The sequence below is a fragment of the Diplotaxodon limnothrissa genome, linkage group LG4 (genome assembly GCF_057381915.1).
Source record: "Diplotaxodon limnothrissa isolate DT_005_m linkage group LG4, D_limnothrissa_male_GT1.1, whole genome shotgun sequence".
Lineage (NCBI taxonomy): Eukaryota > Metazoa > Chordata > Actinopteri > Cichliformes > Cichlidae > Diplotaxodon > Diplotaxodon limnothrissa.
The window spans coordinates 26,610,895-26,634,970 of record NC_140599.1 but is presented as its reverse complement, the minus strand read 5'-3'; the positions used below and the strand labels follow the sequence as shown (position 1 = coordinate 26,634,970).

General features: G+C 38.9%; 3 protein-coding genes across 3 annotated transcripts; 2 read left to right on the top strand and 1 right to left on the bottom strand.

Moving 5' to 3' along the window:
• Positions 1-607: 607 nt before the first annotated feature.
• psmc3ip (PSMC3 interacting protein) lies at positions 608-3,023 on the top strand. The gene is made up of 8 exons (XM_085352706.1): positions 608-641; positions 1,005-1,109; positions 1,206-1,291; positions 1,365-1,476; positions 1,679-1,824; positions 2,609-2,662; positions 2,819-2,878; positions 2,967-3,023. The coding sequence occupies exons 1-8, from the start codon at positions 623-625 to the stop codon at positions 3,021-3,023; spliced, it is 639 nt and encodes a 212-aa protein (XP_085208832.1). The 5' UTR covers positions 608-622.
• A 455-nt stretch (positions 3,024-3,478) lies between these two features.
• Positions 3,479-9,830, bottom strand: mlx (MAX dimerization protein MLX). Its single transcript, XM_085352705.1, has 8 exons — positions 9,717-9,830; positions 8,748-8,787; positions 8,516-8,605; positions 6,779-6,885; positions 6,597-6,699; positions 6,068-6,167; positions 5,522-5,723; positions 3,479-5,428 (listed from the first exon to the last, which is right to left on the bottom strand). The coding sequence occupies exons 1-8, from the start codon at positions 9,828-9,830 to the stop codon at positions 5,372-5,374; spliced, it is 813 nt and encodes a 270-aa protein (XP_085208831.1). The 3' UTR covers positions 3,479-5,371.
• Positions 9,831-11,041: 1,211 nt separating this feature from the next.
• On the top strand, positions 11,042-23,752 carry fmnl1a (formin-like 1a). Its single transcript, XM_085352704.1, has 25 exons — positions 11,042-11,628; positions 14,880-14,963; positions 15,307-15,393; positions 15,491-15,564; positions 16,222-16,305; positions 16,415-16,558; positions 17,287-17,395; positions 17,580-17,656; positions 17,735-17,828; positions 18,173-18,247; positions 18,332-18,442; positions 19,773-19,922; positions 20,019-20,120; positions 20,609-21,185; positions 21,277-21,401; positions 21,510-21,712; positions 21,843-22,077; positions 22,176-22,244; positions 22,323-22,403; positions 22,497-22,626; positions 22,710-22,873; positions 22,961-23,062; positions 23,148-23,243; positions 23,380-23,494; positions 23,616-23,752. The coding sequence occupies exons 1-25, from the start codon at positions 11,443-11,445 to the stop codon at positions 23,678-23,680; spliced, it is 3,339 nt and encodes a 1,112-aa protein (XP_085208830.1). The 5' UTR covers positions 11,042-11,442; the 3' UTR covers positions 23,681-23,752.
• The last annotated feature ends 324 nt before the right edge of the window (positions 23,753-24,076 follow it).

Below are 24,076 nucleotides of genomic sequence, written 5' to 3'. Positions count from 1 at the left end.
CTCTGACATTGAGACATTTTCACCCAGAGAATTGCAGCAACTCTTTTCTGATCATTCTCAGTAAACCCGAAAATATGGTTGTGAGGGAAAATTCCAGTAGGTCAGCAGTGTCTAAGATTCTCAGACCAACAACCATGCCACGTTCAAAGTCATCCAAATCTCCTTTTTTCCCTCATTGTGATGCTTTGTTTGAACGTCAGCAGGTCATCTCGACCATGTCCACATGTCTTCATGTATGAGTTGGTACCATGTGATTAGCTGAATAAATATTTGCGTCCGGGAACAGGTTAGGTTTTGGACTGAATTGACTGCTTCTGAGAACAGCCAAATAAAAAGAGGTGTCACTCTACTTTTTTTCGGGATATCGCTAACGACATGGAATGAAGAAGGAGATAAAGTTCTACTAAACATAAAATAATTTAAGTAAAAGCACCATTGAGATACTTTAAACCTGTCATACTTAATAACTTTTGGGGCAGAATTAACAGAGGGGCGCTCAAACGCGAAGGCAGAAGACGGATTTTGTGCTGGTGTGTTGCATCTTTTAGCATGAACGATCTTTTCCGTGACGTACGTTTTGCGCGAAACTCGGATCTGGAAAGCTAAAGTGGAGTAGTTGGAAATGAGTAAAAAAGATAACGGTAGGTAAAAAGTTTATATTCTAGGCTATAACAAGTTAGATGGCTTGTCAGTCGCTTGCACTGAGCGAACGACGATTGTTAAAAGTCACAGATAAAAGGAAACGTTTAGCCAAACGGCTACAAGCTAGCGTTAGCTGAGACGAGCTCCGTGTTTTTATTCTTCTTCCACTTTTCCAAACGATATACTTGTTTTAAGGAGGGGAATCATATTTATATTAAAATAGATTAGGATGATGATTGTGGCCAGCGATATTACACTATTAGATATTAACATAATCATGAAAATCTACTTCTAGTATAAGTTAAGTGTAATGTTATGGTAAGTTTAGATAAACGTTAAACTTGTCCTGCTGTCATTCACAGGGGCGGGCGTCATCCTTGCCTACCTAAATGAGAAGAACCGGCCCTATAGCGCTCAGGATGTCTTCTCTAATTTACAAAAGCAACATGGTCTGGGCAAAACGGCGAGTTTAACACTTCAATGAGACAATTAGATGCCTAAAATTAACCTGTTTTTCATATCCTACAACTAAGTGGTTTTTACACATTTCTTCCAACAGGCAGTGGTCAAAGCCATGGAGCTGCTGGCCCTGGAAGGCAAGATAAAGGAGAAAATATATGGCAAGCAAAAGATTTATTTTGCTGACCAGGTTAGTCTGTTTGTCTGGAATATTATGCACATATAATTTATAAGTAACCGGAATAACTCAATCTGTCCCACAGGCTCAGTTCAAAGATGTGAACGATGCAGACCTGAAGGCAATAGACCATCAGATCTCAGAGCTCAGTGAAGAGGTGCAATCCCTTACCCAGAGCTGCAGGCAGCTGGATGCAGGTGACATTTTCTGCTAATCACTGACACTATCTTCTCAGATTTTGCGCACTGTTAAGCCACAAGATGTGGCTGTTTGATACAGTAAACGGTTTACGATGAGGCTTGTCCCCACTTCTCTTTTCTCTACACGTGTTGTTTTTGTTCTACTGCATATGTTTGAAAGGGGATGTTCTGTAAATTTGTGTGAAATCTGTGATGACAGAACTGAAGGAGCTAAACAGCTCCCTTACAACAGAGGAAATGGTGTCAGAGATCCAGGAGCTAAAAGCAGAGTGTTCTGGGTACAGAGCCCGACTGGAGAAGATAAAGTCGGCCTCAAATCACATCACGCCAGAGGAGAAGGACAAGGTGAGGAATCCACCAGGGATCTGTCCCATGGCCTCTCTTATTTATAAATGCTGTGAAAAAGTATTTCCCCCTTACTGACTTTTTTTTTTTTCCATATTTGTCATATTCACACGTTTCAGTAAAATTTTAATTATGGAACTAGGCTATGTCATCGCACCCATTTGCCAATGAATCCCCATCTCGCTGTCCCTTCTCCCTGTTTGAGTACCATGGTCTACAGCCTTCAGTTGTCCTCTGTCTTCCACAGTGTCATAAAAATCTTAATGATTCATGAGTCAACTGTGCATATACTGTTGTTGACCTTGGATGGGGCTGGGGTTTTTTTCCTACAGAGTAGGGTACTGCTCCCATGTGGCTGTTTAACATCTCATTTCACTGTAGATCAGCTTGTTAGTCTCGGTAATGGTGGCGGCATAGTGCTGCATTCACATCATCTAGTAAAGCCTCTCGGGGTACTTCACGTAGTCTTGGTAACGGAGGATCCAGCTTGCCATGATCTCTTGCACTCAACAATCCTTCTTCTGGCGCACTTGGGGCTTGGTACCCAATCTCTGGTGGGGGTGATAATGATATCTCCCCCCCAACCTGTTGTACTGGCTCCCCCTTGCCATAGCATTTTTTTGTACCTCATCAATCTCTAACTGTGAGAGCAGTCCCTTCTTCCGAACGTTGGACCTGCAACGTGGATGTTGGGTATCGAACTTGCCACTCCTGCTCCAAAGGTGTGTAACCTTACCACTACGCTATCCAGCTGCTTATATATATTATTATTTTTAATTTGCAGGTTTATAAAGAACGAGATCTCTACGTTAAAGAGTGGAAAAAGAGGAAGAGACTGGTAATCTTTTTCACTTATGTTCCTTTTTGTATTCGTAGCTCATGTTTCGTATTGCATGCCATGTATTTAAAAAATGCCGTACAATCCCTTTCATCAGTGTGAGTGAAACTGCATATGGATATGTTATTAAAGTGTTTGGCACCTTGTTTGTGTTAGGCTTCAGACATGACAAATGCAATCCTCGAGGGTTATCCAAAGAGCAAAAAGGAGTTCCTGGTGAGTTTAAGACACTAAAAAAAAAAAATCTTTTTTAAGAATAAAATAAAGTTCTTGCTATTACCTGCAATATTCTGCTTCCTCACAGGAAGAAGTTGGAGTGGAGACTGATGAGGACTGTAAAGTAGTTCCTCCAAATACTTGAACAAGAAAGTTCTTTTACAGTCACCTTGCCACTAATCTAAGCAAATGGATTACACAGGAAAGCAATCTGAAGCCCAGAGAATACTTTATTTATGGCCCTTTTTTTTTTTTTTGAATAGATAGTTCAACTTTAATAAATGCTTTAATTGAAAAAAAGTTCATAACTGAAAGTATGTTTTTATAAAAAACTGCTTTGTTGCTTGTGAAACTCTTAAGACTTTCACATCAATTGACAACACAGTCATGCTCTTCACCTCAAAGGCAACGCTGGTTTAAATTTTCCCTTTTAAACAGATTTAACCAATCCTGAGCTTTCCAGTGAAAATGTCAAGGCTTTATTTAAATGTTTAAAATCTGTTCTTGTTCAACTCCATCTTGCTTTTATTTTCTGAAAGCATAAATTAAAATGTATAATGTATATATCTATGTTTTTGAATTACAGTTGCACTGTTTTCTGCTTATTAAATGGTCAAGACCATAAATTCTGATGCTGAAGCGCCACAATTGTTTTAGTTTAATTCTTGTGAAGCATAAATAAAATAAGTTGCATTAGCTGCATAGTTGGGAACCACTGCCTAGCTTTATGATTTTTCCTGTTATTGTTATGCACAGATGCTCCATTTCCACATAATTTGGATGACAAAAAAACCCCTCAGTGGCCACTTTATTAGGCAAACCTATGAAATTAAATACAATCAAATACACAGTGTTCTCTCAGAGGTACAGATTTAAAACCTATTTTAAATATTCAACCTCCTTGGATTGTCAATTAAAAACGTCAACATTCAACACCACAGCAAACTACAACACTAACAGAGCTGTACATTAATGCATAGATGACACCCATCTGCTGGTGTACATTTAAAGAAAGAAAAAAATGTTATAAAGCAGAATTTAAGGCTCAGATTTCAGACTGGATTTTACAGGGGGGGGGGGGTAACTAAAAGTGGCCACTGAGTGTACATGGCTTGTATAATAGAATTATTAATACACTTGAAACAACTTAAGCCAGTTACAAAAACAAAAACATTTCCATGAATACAGCTAACACAGGAAAGGATGTTTATAGAAACAACAAAAAAACCTTCATTAAAATGAGCTGTCACCTACTTGAAATTCACTCATAATTCAGCACGCAGCAGCTGTAAATCTCAACACACAGCATGAACTTGGCTGCTGCAGTTCAAAGGGAGTTTTTGGTGAGAAAAAAAAAAAGCAGGTTCTGGCTGATACACAACATGGCATGAACTGCATCATAGCCACTGAGAACCACTGATAACAAAAGTAAACAATATTCATTCTGCTGGATTTGGACCAACTGAAGCTGAAATTTTAAGCTTTTTGATTAAAGGAAAATCTGAAAGTTGCAGAAAGATCACCACACACATTGCTTCATAGTGTGATGTAGCTCAATTATGAGAGAGAATACTCATTACATTTCCTGCCATTGAAGCCAAATTGAATTGAAATACGACAACTATAAAATTTTAAATGGCACACTGTAAAGACATTTAAATTTATACATACAATAATTTGACATTTCAGCACTTTATCAGCTTGTCACAGCTCCATTTATGTACATCTCAAAATGTGTCGGATTACAAGCCAAATCTCAGTGATAAATTGTTGAGACCTCATATAGCATTTTCCTGATAACACGCTTAGCAATGATTGTTACTCTGCAGCAGTTTCCATTATCTGCTACAGCTGAGGAGTGGCTCAGTGTTCGTCCACTGAAGCTGAAACAGCTCCTTTGGTTCAGCATTAAGCTACAAAGTCATGCTTGATGTGACAGAGGGGAACGTGTTGGCTCATGAGTTCCCTTCCCCTCTTTTCTCTCTGTTGATTATTTTAAAATGCACCATAAACTTTACCATCAGTTCACTCAATCTGTAAGAAGAGTTCTCGCTATTAAGATCTAATCTCCCCTCATGTTTTTTATCTCAGTGTGGGCAACTATGGCTACTGCAGATGGTGATTACCATTAGTTAAACACAATATTTTGCCTGCCTGACACATTGAAAACTGCACTTTCAGTGACTTCTGTACTGCTGGGTTCCCAAATCAAATAACAATCAGAATATCCTGAAATACACTCAGTTAAACATGTATGTACATTTCAAAGCTTAAAGTGATTTGCATTAAACTTATATCTGCTCATTCCAATGCCACCTTTCACCTCTGCCACGTGTGATGAGGTAATCAAATTGCAGCCAGGGAGTCACTGATGAGTCAAAGTGAGTAAATACTGTGGCATAGCTTGAGGCTGATCAACATTTTTTTTACTCTTAGAGGCCAGAGTAAGCTCAAAAAGTCCATTTTTGGGAGTTAACTAGAGGCCAGGTGCAGTCAGTAAAGCTGACCGTTGAGCTGCCGCAGCACTCCAACAACAAACTCCCGCAGTGTCTAGGAAAGAACATAAGCAGAAAACAAACTATAAATACCTCAACATACACAAAATAATAAAGTTCTCATGGGTTTTTTAAACATACTCCTTACCTGTGGCTTGCAGTGTTCCTCAATCCAACTGAAAACACAGGCCGAAAGTTCTTGGAAGCTGCTCACTGAAACAGAGTTGCTGAAAGATTGAAACAGGCAGTCCATGATGCTCTGAAAGATGTTGAACTTGACCTGGTCCGACACCTGATCCTCTCCCTGCTGTGGGTTGTTCTGGTGAGCCTTCACTATGTGCTCATAGTTCCTATTAAAACATTAAAAAAAAAAAAAAAAAAAAAAAAAGGGGGGGGGGGGGGGGGGGTTAATATAATTTCATAAACAATGAATTTGAGTCATTCTTTTGAGAATATGGATAAAAGCACACATCAATGCATTCCCTACTCCAAAGTTTTCTTTCTTTGCCCCCAGACCAGCATTCTTTTTACAATCTGTCTTTTCATCGGTCTGGATGGAGAAAAGATGCGACTTGCACACAGTGCAGGTATGTTGAGAGGATTTAGGGAAGTCTCAGATCGCCAAAAAAAAGAAGACCTGTGAAGTACACAATGTGGAAAAAGCAGTTTGGCTTATGAATTTTAAACCACTCACGTTTTCATAATCTTAAGCGCCATCACTTCTTTTCTTAGGACAGAAACTTCCTCCTCTTGCTTCTTCTTTTCTTTGTGAAGGAAATGGATGTAGTCAATTGCTAAAAAAAAACCAAAAAAACAACACAACAACAACCAAGAAATCGTCAGTTGGGGATTTTTGCCTTATACACAAGTTTTAGGTACACTGTTGAAAGTTAACCTTTATACTGAGGGTGTTGGTACTGTTACTTCCCCTTTTGTTGGGTAAAGGAGCCCCTGCAAGACAGGAAATATCTGTTCTTCCTTGAACTTAGTCTATCGTCTCTTTTTATTGTTAAATGTGGCCAAGTGAGATGTAACTAAATGAAAGCTAGCACCATACAAAACAAGTTCAGTACTATTGTTTTGTGCTCTTTTCTTATCAAGATGTCAGATGTATTAATTAATATATAGATTATCTCAAACTAAATCTGAAGTCAAGGTTACTCAGCAGAGGCAGTCCAAGTTTGTTCAAATGTTAACAAAGGTTATGTTTGACCACATCTTACTTTTTTGCAGAATAGTAGCCTTGCTGATCTTCTGTGCTCCCACCGCAAATTCAGACTGCTGCTGGCAGGTTGGAACGATTGACTGGAGGTCATCATATCCTTTCTAATGTTAAAAGAGAGCAACTAGTAACTACTGAAAAAAGTTAAAGCAAATCTCCAACTTTCAAGATGTGTGTCCTTACTTTAATAGCATCTCTACGCTTCTGCTCAGCTTGTGTGTGTGCTTGTCTCCGACGATCTTTATACGAGTCCTTATATGTTTCATGCCTGTAGTCGCTGTCTTCATCATCTATGTGGGAATAGATTAATACTCATTAATGAAAAAATAAAAATCTGAACCATGACATTAGCAGTGTTTTTGTTAGCCAACTTACAAAATGCTGAGGTAGCTATTTTTAAAAAGTTGATCAAATCAATTCATAACTGTACAAGATTATTAACCCTGGAGTCATTCCTGTGTTGGCACTCATTTCACACATATAGGCAACCTCATTGTTTTTCATCAGTATGAATTACTGTGATGCACTTAATTTACAAAGTAAATTATTATTTAACATCTCATAAAACCCTCAAAGAATTTAAGAAAATATTGTAAAATACGAAACACATGTTTCCATAATTAAACATGGAATGATATAGGAAATATTTTCTACCTCACACAGCAATCCCTGTGTTTGGGAAGTAAGAAAATTGTATGTATAAAGCAGTCACAAAACATTGTACAGCAAAATAGAGTAAAATAAATGTGAAAATTAACTGCTGGAATAGCAATACAAATTTTTTTTTAGATCTTTATTTATATTTATTCAAACTGTGTTTTTGTTTTTTAAGACATATTTCAGGGCCATGTTTACTGTTTTGTTAATGTAACATATACATTTTCTAACTTCTGGAATAAATAAAAATAAAAGCTTTAGAGCTAAGCTTAATATATATTTTTTATTAATCACAAGCAAGAGAGATTTTTCCTTTTGTACAAATCATGGAGAAATATAAGCAAAGCTGTCTCTATGGCTACGTTCACACTGCAGGCGAAAGCGCATCAAATCCGATTTTTTTGACCCTATGCGACCCATATCCGATCATGGTGTGACAGTGTGAACGGCACAAATCCGATATTTTCAAATCCGATCTGGGTCACTTTCGTATGTGGTACTGAATCCGATCCATATCCGATGTTTCAGAAAGCGACTGCTGTGTGAACGGTCAAGTCGCATTAAATCCGTCTTTTACGTCACTGACATAAGACAGACGCCAATTATCAGCGCCAGAGAAGCGCCCGAGAAGACATCGCGAACGCTTCCTGGCCATCCGGTGAGACTGCTGGGAAGACAACGTTGGAGAAACGTGAACATTTTATTTGTACTGCATAACCTGCAGATTCTGACAGAAATCTGCAACTATCCTTTGAAGCACCGCTCCTCTAAAACAGCAATAAGGATCATTATTAGGTTATTTACATTATTATGTAAATAACAAAATAACTTAAAGCAAAAATTGGGAAACATGAAGTCCGAAGTCTTTATATTAAGGGCCATCAGTCAAACAATATAGTTTGCTCTGGGTCTAAACAGAGCGCGTTGTGTGTGACGTCTTCTTTTGCGCATGCGGGCCGCTTTGAGCGTTCACACTAGAGAGCGTTTGCTGTCGCATTTTATTTGTAGTGTGAACGAGCAGACAAAAAAAATCGGATTTGATCAAAAAATCGGAATTGAGCATTAAGACCTGCAGTGTGAACGTAGCCTAAGTCTCATTGTATTTCGCTTTTACACTAAATAAACAAAAATGAAACTTTTTTTTTTATAAATATCTGACTGGCTCAGGCTACAACAACTAAACAAGTAAACAATTAACCTACACTACAATTACATTACTAGTATCAAACTATCACATAAATATACAACATTCAAACCCAGTACCTGTATTTGGCACTGAAGAGGCACTTGTTGAGCCGATACTGTTGGCCCGGGACACTACAGTACCCTTTCTGATTGCTTCAGAGATATAACCTAGACAACAAGACAGCAGTGATCAAACATAACTCACAACAAAATCAAAACATATTTTGATGTACATCTATAATCAGTATCATGTGAGAGATCAGATTACACTGGTGATGAAGTACAACACAAGAACTGACTGAATACTCACTGTTGTCAAAGCCACCATCGCTGAAAGCACCATCGGATGTCTGCCGAGCCATCACGAGAGAGCAGAAGACAGAAAAAGGCAAAAAAAAAAAATAAGAGGCTGTGCAGCTAATGACAAGGGAAAACGCTGTGCTGCCCTACATTTGTTTGACAAAAGAGCAATAGCCAGCCAGTTAAGCCCCCACTGAGCATTGCCCTGATTTGTCCAATTCAGGAAAACAGGTGGGTAAAAAGCTGTAGAAAATAAGAGCCTTCATCACAGAACTATTGTTTGATGTAGGGCACAGCTGTCTAATTTGTGGTTTCCAAAGTCTCAAAAGCTCAGGAGGGGGAAAAATGAATATATGTTAAGTTTAAACAATAGATCCTACTACATGTTTACTTACGTACTGTAAAATTACTATACCCAATTTATTTCAGAGACATATTTTTTTAAAATGGGGGCCCTGAACACATGTTAATTATTTTTAATTATTTATTTTATTTATTTTATTTCCACAGACTCCATATTAAGGAATCGGTGGAACGAAGACAATTTCAATTTCTGTGGTCTGGTAATTAATTATATACAGTATATAGTAGCCTATCAGACAAGGTAATGTGAGCTTCACAAACACTGATGCTGCACTGTAGATTTGCAAGAAACAAGCAGCTACTCAGACCTTTTTTCTTTTATTTAACTTTGCGTGTGTAGGTGAAGACATGTTGTATACACCATAGGGGGAACAATGGCTGATTTGTTTACATAAGTAGGCAATTGGTTAGCTAACCAATACAGCTTTCTAAGGTTATCAAAACCTCGGATGCTAACGTTAGTTAGCCACGGAGCTAACAAACCGTGTACTCCCTTCACTTTACTAAAGCTTCAACTTTAAGACAGCACAGCTTTTGCCATTTGCCAGTGCTGCCATACGCCTAACACATGAGTCATTTCAAACCAAAAAAGAGGTTTCTGATAGCAGTTACTCACTTTCCACTGGTCCTCTGGAGATGTTGTCGGGTCCGTCATTTTGGAATGCGACGAATTTCTTCTTCTGTGCACCATGGTAGTGAATTGTAACTGTTCTTGAAAACGCCACCCCATGGTTTGAAAGTAATACTGCAGTGACTGACCGCATAAAATGTAGGTTTATGTCACAGAAAGACTGTATTGAAAAGAAAAACCAAACAAACAGAAGGCGTATATAGTAAGAGAGGAAAACTAAAATAATATTTTTTATCAGTTCTTTGTCTCTTAAACACTTAAATAAATCTGCTTTCTTTCAACTGCTCTCTAATCTTGTTCATCATGGCCAGTGAAAATCTTAGCATCTTCAACTCTGCCACCTCCAGGTCTGCTTATCTCTTTTTTTAGCGATAACATTTCCTATCTCATTTTTGCAGCTATCTTCCTGTCACAAATCACCCCTGAAACTTGCGTCAATCCTCTTCTTCAGGTATCTTGTGTACCTACTGTTGCTTTACATGAAAAACACCAAGTATTTAAACTCACTTTACGTCAATACCTGTGCTCCACCGTTACACCTGTAAGTAAATGATTAGCTTTATCCTTTTGATGATTTTTCCCCAGCATTTCCCAGATGTCTAAACACCTCTCCAATCTTCTCTTTTGATCTTTTCTTTTCACTCAGCTGATAACACGCCTTCCCGTGAGTCTCAGAAAGCTTTGAAAATGAATATCCTGTTGCATCAGAGCTAATAATTTTCACTTTCTCGAAGAAATGCATCTGTGATAAACTTATTATTCTTTTCCTCAATAGAAATCACAAAAACGTCTTAAATTACTGAGCCAACGAAAGGCTCAGTAATTTAAGTAATTCCCACTGGATAGATCTCAGTAGATGCAGTAGTCATCTTCACCCACAGAGGGGTGTTGTTTGACAATTCTTGTCATGCTGAAACCACCGTTACCTGTCTGGATTAAACCACCACATGAAGGGAAAATACCAAAACAAATGTAACCTTTGACTCATGTCAAGCTGACATCAGTAAAATGACTAAATCTAGTACAAAAAGGTGGTTTCTTTGTGAAATGTTGCAAAGTTTCCTTTAATTGTGTAGTTGATTTACATCTAAATCGACATCTGTTAATCTTACAAATCTGGACAGAGTCTGCTCTCCTTCATTCCTGTAGTATCTTTTCTTTATCATCACCCACCTACTGCATGGTTACGTGTTTATCTTCCACCATGTCCTCCGCCCCAGGTTCTATAGCTGTCGTGCACAGGAAGTTACTCTTCTGCTTTTGTGCTTCTGTGGTTTCTGACTGTGTCACACTCCTCGCCCGCCTTCCTCTCACGCGCAGGCTTCGATACTAAACTATTTAAGGGAGTTCTCGGTCAACTAATGTAGACAACAGTGCACGAGGCATAGGTGGACTTTTCTTTCTAACAGGCTTTAACAGGACTTATCACCTCATTTTCAAAAGGAATTTGAAGACAACTTAAGGAGAAGGGGGCCATGAGGATAAACTTTCTTTTTCATTGCCCACCCTGTCCTCGGGTGTGAGGCGGATTTTGTAAAGCTGAGAATTAATGTAGACTGCCCTAGAGGCCCTAGACTTGGTTTGATTAGGCCTTTTTGCTATTGTAATTCAAAGTGACCATCTTTTGTCACTTTGCTTGTGGATACGGTGATTTCCTGGAGGAAACAGTTTGCGTAAATCAGTCCCCCTGGATTACTTGTGGAGATTAGTGATGGGGAATGCGGCTGGTGGGGGATTGGAGCATGAACCGGCCGAAGGTCGAGAGGCCAGAAACTCAGTCAGTGCAGCTTCAGCAATGAATGACTCTGCACCAACCTTGCAAAAAAAGCAGCCTCCTCAACCCAAACTTCCCATGCCACCAGAGAAGGAGCTGGAGGAGCGCTTCAACACGGTTCTGGTGAGTGAGAGCATGACACGCCATACACCCTTACTGGATATGAAATCAGGCAGATTTTGCACAAAGTTTTGGTTTGTATATGTAAGGGCGATTGCGCAAGTAAGTAAGTGATTAAGAGGATCACAAAAAACACGTATCAAATCAGCTTTCATTTTACATTGTTACATTGTTAAAGTAATAACCCAAGTTTGAAAGTGACTGGTCTTTCACTCTTTGGAAATTTACTTTGCTCTAATATAGACTCCAATATGTACTTTACTTCATTTCTTATACTCTCTAGGTATATCTATAATATATATAAAGCTATTTGTCAAGTGAGAAGAAAGAGCTGAACGTTAGAAAGACCGTTAGACCCTCAGTCAGAGTCTAATGGTCTGTCATTTTGTCTAGTCAAATTTGCACAAATACCATCAGTTACTTAAAATTTTACTTTAGTGATAAAAACAATGACAATCCTGTCAACAAGTTGCCAAATTCTTCATGGTTTGATTAGAAAAATTCAAGCCAGAAACTGCTTGATAAATGCATGCACAACAGCAGGCTGAAATGGGAAGTTGAGCAATGCATTTACATGACGGAGGCCACAGGACCGGAAAGGAACTGTTTCACCATTCTTTCAACAGTCTCACAACAAGTTAGTAAAGATAAAACTTCAAGTATTACGATCTTTTAGATTATATGTTGCGCAAAATATCAAACCATGATGCTTAGACTATCTTAATCCTGGCTTATTCTTTACCTTTTTTTTAAATGAAAAAATAGAGTTAGCTATAAGATTTTTGATTTGTTTTTTCTTCAGTAATGCTAAGAAAAAAAATACAGATCTACAAAAGTGAAACAAAGACACTATATTGTAAACAGTCATGTTAATCTGACATATCTTAGCCAGTAACATATATGAGTTAAGAGTTTTACTTATTCAAGGCTCAAGTTCTCCAGATTTTTACATCTAAATAGTTCAGTTTCTCATTTTTAATTTTCTATAATGTCTGGCATTGTGGTTTATGTGCTAGATGATTTACAGCATTAAGTGTCTAGATATACATTTTAACCACACTCATTAAAACCACTAGTCTGGAAGTGGGCAAATCTACTTAAAGCCACTGAAGATTCTTTGACCTGTCAACCCCTGAGGTTGTCCTGCCGCTGAACATCTGGATGTTGGTATCAAATCCTTTGAGACCCATGAGTTGTAGGGTGTGGCTTCCATGAGTCTGGCTTATACCACAGAGGAAAGCACCTGCCTGCTATTATCAATAATATTGACACAAAGTTTAGGATGGTACTTTAACATAGGCTTTCCCAACAAAACATTAAATTACAAACGCAGGATCAGTGTTAATCAGTGCCGTTTTACATGGGTTTTAACCTTTCAAGCAAATATTTAGCATACATACAAATTTAGTGTATATAAAAATAATGATTTTGTGTTTTTATAGAAGGTGGGGAGCAATTAGAGAGTTATTTTTTATATAGTAAAAAACAAACACTTTACACAGCAAATATAAATCCATGCAACTATTCCAACTAAAACTATTCGCCTTTTCTCAAAAATGACATTGATTGGAACAGCATACCATGATTATTCTAAAAACAAGTCAAAATTCACACCATGTCTGCTTCATATGACAAACCTTGAATGGAAACATCATTATAATTTCATGCAAGATAATACCGTTTAGAGCCAGGGTTAACAGTTCATCAATATCTACACAAAATGTGCTCTCCGGAAAATGACAACACCCTCTCGAGTGTCTTCCTTCTTCAGTAAAATACTTGTCACTTGTCAAACCTCAGACTAGAGATTATATGGTGACCTCACCAGCAAGGAAACGAGAAGTGAACCTTCTTTCTTTTTTTTTTTGCATTACTGAAAAATGTGAGTACTTTTTATTTTTGAGCAACTAAATCAGAAGCTATAAACTTCATAATGCGAGGCACTCACATTACCATTTTTTTAAGCACCACAAAACCACAGCAAGACCTCTCCCTTACATCAGCCAAGGAAGGAGCCTCATCTCCTCGAGCACCAATGCATCAGATCATTTCCGTTTTCACTCCTCCCTTTTCAAAGAAAAAAAAAGTGCACAGAAGATGTCAAACCACTGCTCGAATGTACACAAAACTAGATTCAAAAGCCACACCCAACATCAACTGAAATTATTGAAACTTGCTGTAAATGATCACATTGATTCAAGCTTTTGATCAGCTACATGAAAAATAGTACCAGTGCAGAACCAGCTGCAATAATGTGAGAGAAGACTGTGAAAAAATATCTTTAAGCGAGACATAAATAATTACAGGGAATTAGTGATCAAAGCAAGTAAGTTCATTTTGTGAGTGAAGCCTTTTTCCTTGATGCAGGGGCATAATTCTTAATTATGTTATGACCCCCCCCCCATAATCAGACCCAACCAATATAAATAGGCTGTTAATTTTCTTTACTCATTTCAGTTATTACCAGCAAAATAGTTGCATGTTTAATCATCTGGGAATTTACCCTGATTTATTTAGACAGAGATCTTGACCCCCCCCCCCAATGTTCAGCACAAAGTTACACCAATGCCTTGACGTATCTTCTTCCTTTTAATTAGACCTTCTTTAAAAAAAAAAAAAACAAAAACATCAACAACAGCCTCCTCTCATTCAGTTTCTGTGAATGGGGAAATAACCTTAGCACATGATATGTCCCTGTAGGTTTGATAACTCAGTGTGAAACTGCCCTTTTGGACAGTTGTATGCCAACTCAAAAGTCAACCTACACTGGAATCATGGATACTTGGTCTGTATAAAGGTCTTTATGAATTTCAGAAAATAACAGAAATATTACGTGCAGTTTATGACCGAAAAAGATATTTTTACTAAAGCCGAAACAGACTGCACAGATAATGTCTAAACATGGGTCATATTGTTTAAAAAGTCAATAAAAGTGTTGCTGAAGCTTGAGTAGACACTGAAAGCGTGTAACACATCGGTACCTATTGGCAATGATCAATGCATACACGTAAACACTGAGTCATCTGCTACCAGTAGGAGTTACCGCCTTTCAGTTTTATGCTGAAAGTGCATCTGAGGTATTGTTGTTTTGCATATTGTTACATGAGCAGGAAACACAAAGAAATTATAACATATAGTATAATATCTCTCTGCTAAATATCAGTGGAGATGGAGTTGATTTTTTTTGTACTCCAAATACATTTTCATGTAAATTCTAAAACCCATTTTATATCTTTACATCTTTCTTCTTTCAGAGTTCCATGAACTTGCCTCCAGATAAACTCCAGCTGTTGAGTCAATACGACAATGAAAAGAAATGGGAATTAGTCTGTGATCAGGTGAGAGCTTTTATTTGTTTTTTATGAGTGACATATGCCATCAAAATGGACACGATTCTTGCAGCGTTGGCTCCACTGGGGGCAGAGTTGATATAAAGTGCGCAAATACACAAAGGGGAGAGTCTTTGCAAACCTTGCAACATAGTTTCTGTGGTGGCAACTGATAGAGGCGTCGGCATGGAAACAGAGAGCGGTTTGTGCTCGTTGTGTTTACTAGAATAACTTCAAATGCAGCTTGCTGGTAAAATATGGTTCTGGATCAGTCATTATTTGGGGTCGCTGCTTAAATTAATTCTACTTCAGCATGTGCTGACTCTATCCTCTGTAAAATATTCTCCCACAGGAGCGTTTCCAGGTGAAGAGCCCCCCATCCACTTACCTGACCAAGATCAAAAGCCTCTACCAGGATCAAGGAGGGGTGTCTCGTAGGGTCAGTAGAAAGCATTTTTGTTCTTTCAAATGTATCACCTCCATATGCGTGCATCATGTACCTGCATCAGTGACTTTAACCTCTTCTGCTTTTTTAGTTGAAGAAAAGGATCCAAGATGCCACCCAGGTCCTTAAAAATTTGGAGATATCCCTTCGGACCAATCACATTGGGTGAGCCTGTTTGTTTCATGAGCTTCTGTTTGGTTTATGAGTGTTTAAGGTTTAATGTATTTTATTTTGGTTTTTAGTGCGCCACAAGTATGTTTTCCAGATTTTTATAGCAGTTTCATGCAATCCAACCTGAAAATCTTTATCAATCATTAACGCTAAAAGATGATTTAAGGTGAACTTTAGTGAAACTGCAAACTGTCTGTGCACTTTACCTACATAAACCATTTAGCTGTTTTAGTTTCACTTGATATTTTTCAGCTGCTGATCAACAACTTTGCTGAAGTGGTTCTTCACCGCATCAACAGTTATATATAGTTTATATACAACCTTTTACAGAAACAGTACTTAAAGCTTCCATGTATTGTTACATTTGTACATAAAGTGGAAAAGTTGATAAAGCCAGTGCAGAAATAGTCTGGGGTTTGTTTGTTTTTAGCCCTTTGACTTTGTTGCATTTTTTTTTCCTTCATAGTGCAACTTGTCAAAAAAAAATGTAAGATTGCAAAAGAAAATCACCTGACTGTGCTGGATTCCATATTTAGAGTAGGACTGTGTTCTGTTTTCTTTCTAAAGTTACAATCTTTGGCTATAAATCCAGTCTGGGCACAGAATCTATTACATATGGTCACTCCTCATGATTTACTTTTCTTTTTGAAGATGGGCCCAGGAGTTTCTCAATGAACAGAATAAAGGTTTGGATGTTCTGGTGGAGTACCTGTCCTATGCACAAAGTGACAGCTCGTGAGTACTAAGCAGACATGAATGCTATTTTAGAATCTGACTGTGTTTCGAAACGTAATTATTCCATTATAGATTATGTTAAAAAGATGTCTATCTTTACACGTTTAAGGTTTGAGGTTGAGGCTATAGAAAATGGAGGCAGCCTGTCAGACAGAGGAAAATCAGCAGAAAGGTCAATGGAAGACTTGACCAAGAGCTCCAGCAGCCATCAGTCACATGGCATGACCAGAGCAGCTCGTGCACTGACTGTAAGGTAAGAAACTCGAGACTTGAAAGGTTACTGAGGTAACCTTCAGTGATGGTTTCAGAGATGTTGCACCGTTCAAATCCCTTTGAATGAAGAATGAACTTTAAACATAAGCAGCTCTACACACTGTCAAAAAATAGACTCATGCAAAGCAGAAGTGGTGTGAAAACTCCACGAACTTCTGCGGTACTGATAAGTACCACAGTGGTTTCCACTGCTGTGAGAACTGTGCCATGCTACACCTCTCTTTCTTTTAAGAAGTTGTTGATGTATAAATATTTAGGATTGAATTTGAGGAAATCTGTGAGCCCAGAAATAGAAATACTGTCAAATAAAGTGACAGCTCTAACTGATATATAAGTTAGAGCTTATAAGATTATAACTCTACAATATGAAACATAGGTTTAGGTTTAGTAACTTAACCGAAACAGTGCTACAGCACAGCCTCCTCTTAAAAAAGATAACCCTTGACATTCTCATGCTCTCATTCATTCAGATCCCCTCACGTGGTCATCTAACTGTTTGTTAGTTCGTCTTTGATCCTTTATCTTCATTCCATGTTGTGCTACATAGCATCTGTCAAACACAGTTACTGTCCCAAACCCTAGAAGTCAAAGCTACAAGTATCTCACTGCATATCTTACCATATCCTGGCATCGACTTCAAATCATTTGCACATGCAGGAGATTCTCTTCCCTCAAACATGTATTCCAACATGTATTACTGCTTCACAGAATAAGCACCACTCTGGTAAACAAGATGCATAAGAAGTCCCACATAAACAACCAGAGAGATGATGTACATGTGTGCATAATGTGCCTGCGAGCCATCATGAACTATCAGGTAAAGCTTTAGCACACAGTCTAATAAAGTCACTTAATTCCTATGCTGTCTTTAAAATGGATTATCACAGTATATGACACAGTATTTTCTGGGTTGCTAAAAGAAACAGTTCTTGTTTCCTGCACATTTGATCACATTTACTCTGGAGTGAACAGCTGTTTATATATCTTCCGTCTGCTTTTAGTCTGGTTTTAATTTGGTGATGACTCACCCACGCTGCGTGAATGAGATCACCCTCAGTCTCAACAGCAGGAATCCCAGGTGAGCGCATTTGTCTGTGAGATAAAGTGTGTTAACTGTCTGCATCCACATCTCACCCATCCTCCTCTGTCGTGGCAGGACCAAAGCTCTTGTTTTGGAGCTGCTGGCTGCCGTGTGTCTCGTCCGAGGAGGACACGACATCATTCTCTCTGCCTTTGACAATTTTAAAGAGGTGAAATAAAAAATAATAATTTCTGGCAATTTCCTCATATTGCAAGAGCCCTATTTGACTTTGACTGTTCAGTCATCTAATTATTTCAGACTTCTCCTCTTTCATTGCTCATCTTCTGACTAACAGTCTACTGCTCACATGCACTATGGTCGTAATTTTAGCACATGTCTAGAAGTCATGCATGTTTATGTTTAAGACTGAACTCATGTACCGTACTTAGGTGCAGAATATACTCTCAGTATTAATGTTCTCTGAGGTGGGCTAACACATTATTTTTAATCCTCCCATATTCACAATAATAAAAATACATATTTAGCAAGCTTTTATTTGTTTTGTTTTTTTAGGTGAGCAAAGAAAAGAACCGCTTTGAGAAGCTCATGGAGTACTTCGTCAATGATGACAACAACATTGACTTCATGGTAGGTACCACGGCCACTGGATGCAGCTTCACCAAGAGATCGTGTGCATGAACGACATTTAACTCTCATCGTTTCTACCCAAAGGTTGCCTGCATGCAGTTCATAAACATTGTGGTCCATTCAGTGGAGAACATGAACTTCCGTGTCCATCTACAATATGAGTTCACTCACCTTGGATTAGACAAGTATCTAGAGGTGTGTATATATTTTGTTTAAAGTCCCTCATAAGACCAGGAAAGCTACAGCTAATAGAAATGTATCTTTTGACACTGTATCTAAAATGGGCTGTGTTATTTCCAGATAAACAGATTCAGCTTCATGAGATTTTCTTAACTGGTGATTCTACATTGGTTTTAGGATTGATAGAGAGAATAGTTGTCTCTCCGTGTTAGTCTGCAGTACAATAAGTGTTAAATGGAAGCACAGATGCTGACCTAGTTAAAAGTTTGGTAGATAACTATTAAGTGATAATGATATACAGCAATTGTATTATATTTTTAGATTCACAAGAGGTCAGTCGCTTAACATCTTGTTAAGTTATTAACAAAGCCAAACAACTTTCATGACAGATACCATGTACTCTCTCTTTACAAGCTAACACCGCATGGAAAATATTAGCATTAACTGCTTTAATTTTACCAGACTAGAAGAAGCAGTGCCAGTTCAGTAGTCGAAGTGATCATTTATTCCTTTGCACTCCAACAGCTGTCCCAGCGGTAGAAAGCTTGTCAGATGTTTTTTCTTGTTTTGCCGATTTTATCATTTATAAACCAGACATAGTTTCTTTTCGGAACTTCATGCTGGTGATGATAAGGGTGCATGAATCATTGTTTGCCATCCAGTTCACTAGACACCTGTCCTTTTACAATCTGCTTCTTTGTTGGCGTTTCCACACCCCCTGGTGTTAACTGGAGGTGACAAAGACTTGCTACACCATCTTGTGGTACAAAAGGGGTATTAGTGCATGCACCAGGCCTATGGAAGTTTAACTTATGTGCACTGTGTTGGAGAAAGAATTCATAGGGGGTTTCTTTGCTTTTAATTTATAATGTCTCTTTCTGACAACTTCAAGCCTATAGTGAGAAAGAAAAATACTTTAATATAGCACTTAAATATTCAGTTTTCTGATAAATTAACAACTTCAAGTATCCAGATGTTCAATTCTAATGCCCACTTTCTTCCTCTTTTACTCAGCTGTCGCCTCTTCATCCTGAATGACTCTATTTATACTTTTACTCTACTTTTTTGTCACACACTCACTTCCTCACTTCACAGTTAAGGGAAATGTATTCCTTTCTTTGATTAAAAAAAACAAACAAAGTTTAATTAGTGCTAATATTAAGATAAATGGCATAGTGACATTTTGTTTTCTGCCATTAAGATATTAAATTTAGCCTTAAAACCTCATGTTTCATTCTCATAAATTACATGTTTTTTTTATTAAAACAGAATCATGTTCTGTGATATTTTGTAAGTGATAATTTATTCCTATGATGTACCAATAGTGTGTATCTTTGTGTATTAGACTCTGAAGCTAACAGAGAGCGAGAAGCTGCAGGTCCAGATCCAGGCCTACTTGGACAATGTGTTAGATGTGGGAGCTCTGCTGGAGGATGCTGAGAACAGAGGAGGGGTGCTGGAGCATGTGGACGAATTACAGGAGCACAACGTTCAGGTTGGCATAGAAGAATCTGAGTGAATACACGGAGGCAATGTTGTTGCACATTACGTGAAATCGTGCTGAAGCAGTGTTGCTTGTGTGGTGTTGCAGCTGAGTGCACGGCTTCAGGAGATTGAGAACCAGACAGCAGACAGAATAACTGAACTGGAGACTCAGCTCATGCAAGCCACAAAGGAGGCTGAGCTGCTCAAAGTAAGTGCTGCCTTCGAGTTAGCCAAGGAACATATGTAATCTTTACACAGAGTTGTTTAAATAAGGTTAAAAGCATGTAAAAAAAAAGAAAAAAGGACTTGAATAAATGTCGAAATTACTTTTTTTTTTGCCATGGTATGAGCATAACCCTGAGCATGGTAACACCAGGTGGTCTCCCCCCTTTATTTCAAACTACAATATCAACTTAATAACAGCTACAGGAGAAGATGACAAAATGTATCAAATGGTGATCATTTTTTATTTAACAGCAGTATATGGCTGATACTTTATTTTGCCCAGTAGTTATGTCTGGAAAAACCCCATCATTGAATTTGGATTTAGAATAAGTCAAAAGAAAATATGATGGCATAAAACCATATAGCAAACTGTCTTTTGTTTATGTTTTTGTCACCACTTTTTAAGGTTTAATCCAAAAGTATTCAATTAAACTTGACCATGCTACAACTCTGCGCACTTGTCCCTTGTAGGAAAGCCTGCGAGAGTCATGCTCCCAGGTTAGCACTTTGCAGCAGAGGGAAAGAGAGCGTGAGCTGGACAGGGAGAGGGAGAAGGACAGGGAGCGGCTGGGTATCACTGGCCCTCAGGGACCTTCAGAGCTAGAGCAGAAGATCCAGGAGCTGCAGGACAAAGGGCTAATCCGAGTGGGACGCACAGCCTCAGGAGGTCTGGACGTCCAAGTCATGCCTGTCACAGTCGTTGAATACATTCAAAGCCCAGCCCCAGCCAACCAAGCCAGCACTCCAGCCCCCCCGTCATCTAGCATCCCTTCGCCACCGCCACCGCCTCCTCTTCCAGGTGGCTCAGAGCAGACTGTCTCTCCACCTCCACCACCTCCATCTCTACCAGGAGGTCCTGCACCACCACCACCACCCCCTCCTCCTCCACCTCTTTCTGGCTCTGCAGCTGCCCCCCCACCTCCACCTCCTCTCCCTGGCACTGGCCCCCCACCTCCTCCTCCACCCCCTGGAGCTGGCCCCCCACCCCCACCTCCCCCACCTGGTGGTGGACCACCACCGCCTCCTGGAGCACCATCTGCAGACTCTGGTGAGGAGAATCCTGAATACCCCCCCCCCCAAAAAAGAAACATGATGAAAGAAAAGTGTTAACCATTCCTCTTGTTTTTCTATTTTCTCAGGGGCTAAGAGCAGGAAGCCTATTCAGACCAAGTTCAGGATGCCTCTGTTAAACTGGCAGGCATTAAAACCAAACCAAGTGACAGGCACAGTCTTCAACGAGCTAGATGATGAGCAAGTCTTGGGGGTAAGAATATGCTTTCTGCATCTTTTACATACAGCAGAAATTATATCCTGAAAGAAAATGAAATTCTAATGTGAGCACACTCCCTGGCTCTTTTTTTGTCTACCTCAGGAGTTGAATATGGAAATGTTTGAGGAACATTTCAAAACTAGGGCCCAGGGTAACCCAGCTGACCTGTCCAAGGTTAAGAAGAAGATGACCTCGAAAGCCCCCACCAAGACATCTTTGATTGATGGCAATAAAGCCAAAAATCTGGCCATCACTCTACGCAAGGGGGGAATGAGCCCGGCCGATATCTGCACGGCCATAGAAATGTACGTGCTTACTTTTGCATTATTGACCTTCAGCAGATGTTTTTGCCATAATGGCATATTCTGTTCCTTCCTTCACCCTGCCTCTTACACTGTTTATTGCCTACACTAACTCTAACCCTCGTTTGTACAGGTACGACCAGCAATCTTTGTCCATAGACTTCCTGGAACTGCTCGAACCATTCATACCATCAGATTTTGAGATGAAGCTTCTTGCTAACTATGAGAAAGATGGCCGTCCACTGGATGAGCTGACCAACGAAGACCAATTTATTTTACGCTTTGGGAAGATTCCTCGCCTCAACCAGCGAATAAACACTCTGACTTTCATGGGCAACTTTCCAGACAGCGTCAAACGGCTGCAGCCGGTTAGTCTGTTAAATGCTTTGTAACTTTGGCTGAAAGGGATTATAAACACATACTTACTCACATACATACTTCTTTTTTTTTAAAACTCCGTCCACAGCAACTGAACTCCATCATTTCTGCATCCATGTCTCTCAAGTCTTCAACCAAACTAAAAAAGATCCTAGAGGTAAGTAAAACAGTATGAATGCTAATGAGGCATCTAACTGCAACATTTGGTTCTCTTAACCCATTTATTTCCTTTCAGATTGTTCTTGCATTCGGTAACTACATGAACAGCAGTAAAAGAGGTGCAGCTTGTGGTTTCAGACTGCAGAGTCTGGATCTCGTAAGTAGTGTTTTGTTTTTGTTTTTATTTTATTTTGTTTGCTTTTCAATTTATGGAAGCTCAATGACATTTTTCACCATCTTCATATTTCAGCTGTTGGACACCAAATCCACTGACCGCTCACAGACGTTACTTCATTTCATCACCAATATTATCCAGGAAAAATACCCAGACCTGGTCAACTTCCACACCGAGCTACACTTTGTAGACAAGGCAGGCCTTGGTACATGCACACACTCAGGCTGACCAATCAACCTTCTTTTTAATTTGCTAAAAAGTTTAAACTCACTTGTGTTTCTTTGCCAGTCTCTCTTGACAGCATTCTTCAAGATATCCGCTCTCTAGAGCGAGGAATGGAGATGACCAAAAAGGAGTTCCTGGTGCAGGATGACAGCCCCGTGTTGAAGGAATTCATTAAAACAAATAGCGAACAGTTGGACACTTTAATCAAAGATAGCAAGACAGCACAGGTTTGTCTGAAGTTCTTATCAAGCTCTCAACTCTAAATAATGTCTCATCATATTCTGAAACATATTCATCTACTGTTCTGCGTGCAGGAGGCTTACGGCTCTGTGGTGGAGTACTTCGGAGAGAATCCTAAAACCACGCAGCCCTCAATGTTTTTCCCCATGTTTGGGCGCTTCATAAAGGCCTATAAAGTGAGTTTCTGTGGTAGCGTTCTGATATTTGTCCTTTATAACTCGTGAGCTATATTTTAATCCTCTGTCCCTTGTCTGAATGCAGACGGCACAGCAAGAGATTGAACAGAAGAAGAAAATGGAGAGCGAGAGCCGTGAGGTTAAAGAGTCACCATCTCCAAACAAGGCTGGACCACAAAAGGTAAGAAACTATACATACTGCTAGTGTGCAGTCATCTATAGGTTTTTTTTAAAGCCTATATTAAATAAAATAGTGTAAAATATGAGTCATTCAGAAATGTACTTCAAAATATTCTTTAACTTTGTGATTTCTAAAGGGCCCAATGATGCCTAAGATGCCCCAGATGGACCTGATTGCAGAGCTGAAGAAGAGGCAGGTGAAACCACCAGTACGCGAGGGGAAGGACGGTGCACTGGAGGACATCATCACAGGTACAGTAACATGCTTCTTGCTTGAGAATCATTTTTAGTTTGTCTGCTGCAGTCTTGATGTTTAAATGAAGGGGAAATTCCACCATCACGTTTATGCACGTCTGTCTTTGTTTTTCATTAGATCTGAGGAACTCACCATACAGGCGGGCAGACGGTCGTCGGCCAGCCCAGCGCCAGGACACTTAAGCCAGTTTTTTATTTTCTTTACAAATTTCCTTTTGTTAAACAATTGTAACTGGAATTACTCATTAAAATTCAAGGAGAAGACAAGTTTTAAACATTCTGTATATACAACTGTGTTACAATTAGCCATATGGCAGTGTGTATTAACGACATATTAGTGTCGTTTTGCTCTGTAAATATAAAGTTGGAAATATTTTAATAATAAACAGTCCATAAACTTTAATTGAAATGTTACAAAACATAACCATTTAAGTATTTCTAATGGATTTGTATTAAACTTGTATTACTGGTATACTGTTACCCATTCAGTAATAAAAAATACTTTGTTTTTAAAAGAAACCATTTTTTAACCATTGTGACCATAGTCTCAGAGGTCTGTGATTACTGGATCTGTCATAT

Excerpts from the sequence above, each read along its gene's own strand:
- psmc3ip (XM_085352706.1), top strand. Across the intron at positions 1,110-1,205 it reads TGGTCTGGGCAAAACGGCGA|TGGTCAAAGCCATGGAGCTG; the intron begins GTTTAACACTTC and ends TCCAACAGGCAG. Across the intron at positions 1,292-1,364 it reads AGATTTATTTTGCTGACCAG|GCTCAGTTCAAAGATGTGAA; the intron begins GTTAGTCTGTTT and ends TCTGTCCCACAG.
- mlx (XM_085352705.1), bottom strand. The coding sequence starts at position 9,830 with ATGGGGTGGCGTTTTCAAGAACAGTTACAATTCACTACCATGGTGCAC. Across the intron at positions 6,700-6,778 it reads AGCGTAGAGATGCTATTAAA|AAAGGATATGATGACCTCCA; the intron begins GTAAGGACACAC and ends TTTTAACATTAG. Across the intron at positions 5,429-5,521 it reads AGGAACACTGCAAGCCACAG|ACACTGCGGGAGTTTGTTGT; the intron begins GTAAGGAGTATG and ends GTTCTTTCCTAG.
- fmnl1a (XM_085352704.1), top strand. The coding sequence starts at position 11,443 with ATGGGGAATGCGGCTGGTGGGGGATTGGAGCATGAACCGGCCGAAGGT. Across the intron at positions 11,629-14,879 it reads AGCGCTTCAACACGGTTCTG|AGTTCCATGAACTTGCCTCC; the intron begins GTGAGTGAGAGC and ends TTCTTCTTTCAG. Across the intron at positions 23,495-23,615 it reads ACTGGAGGACATCATCACAG|ATCTGAGGAACTCACCATAC; the intron begins GTACAGTAACAT and ends GTTTTTCATTAG.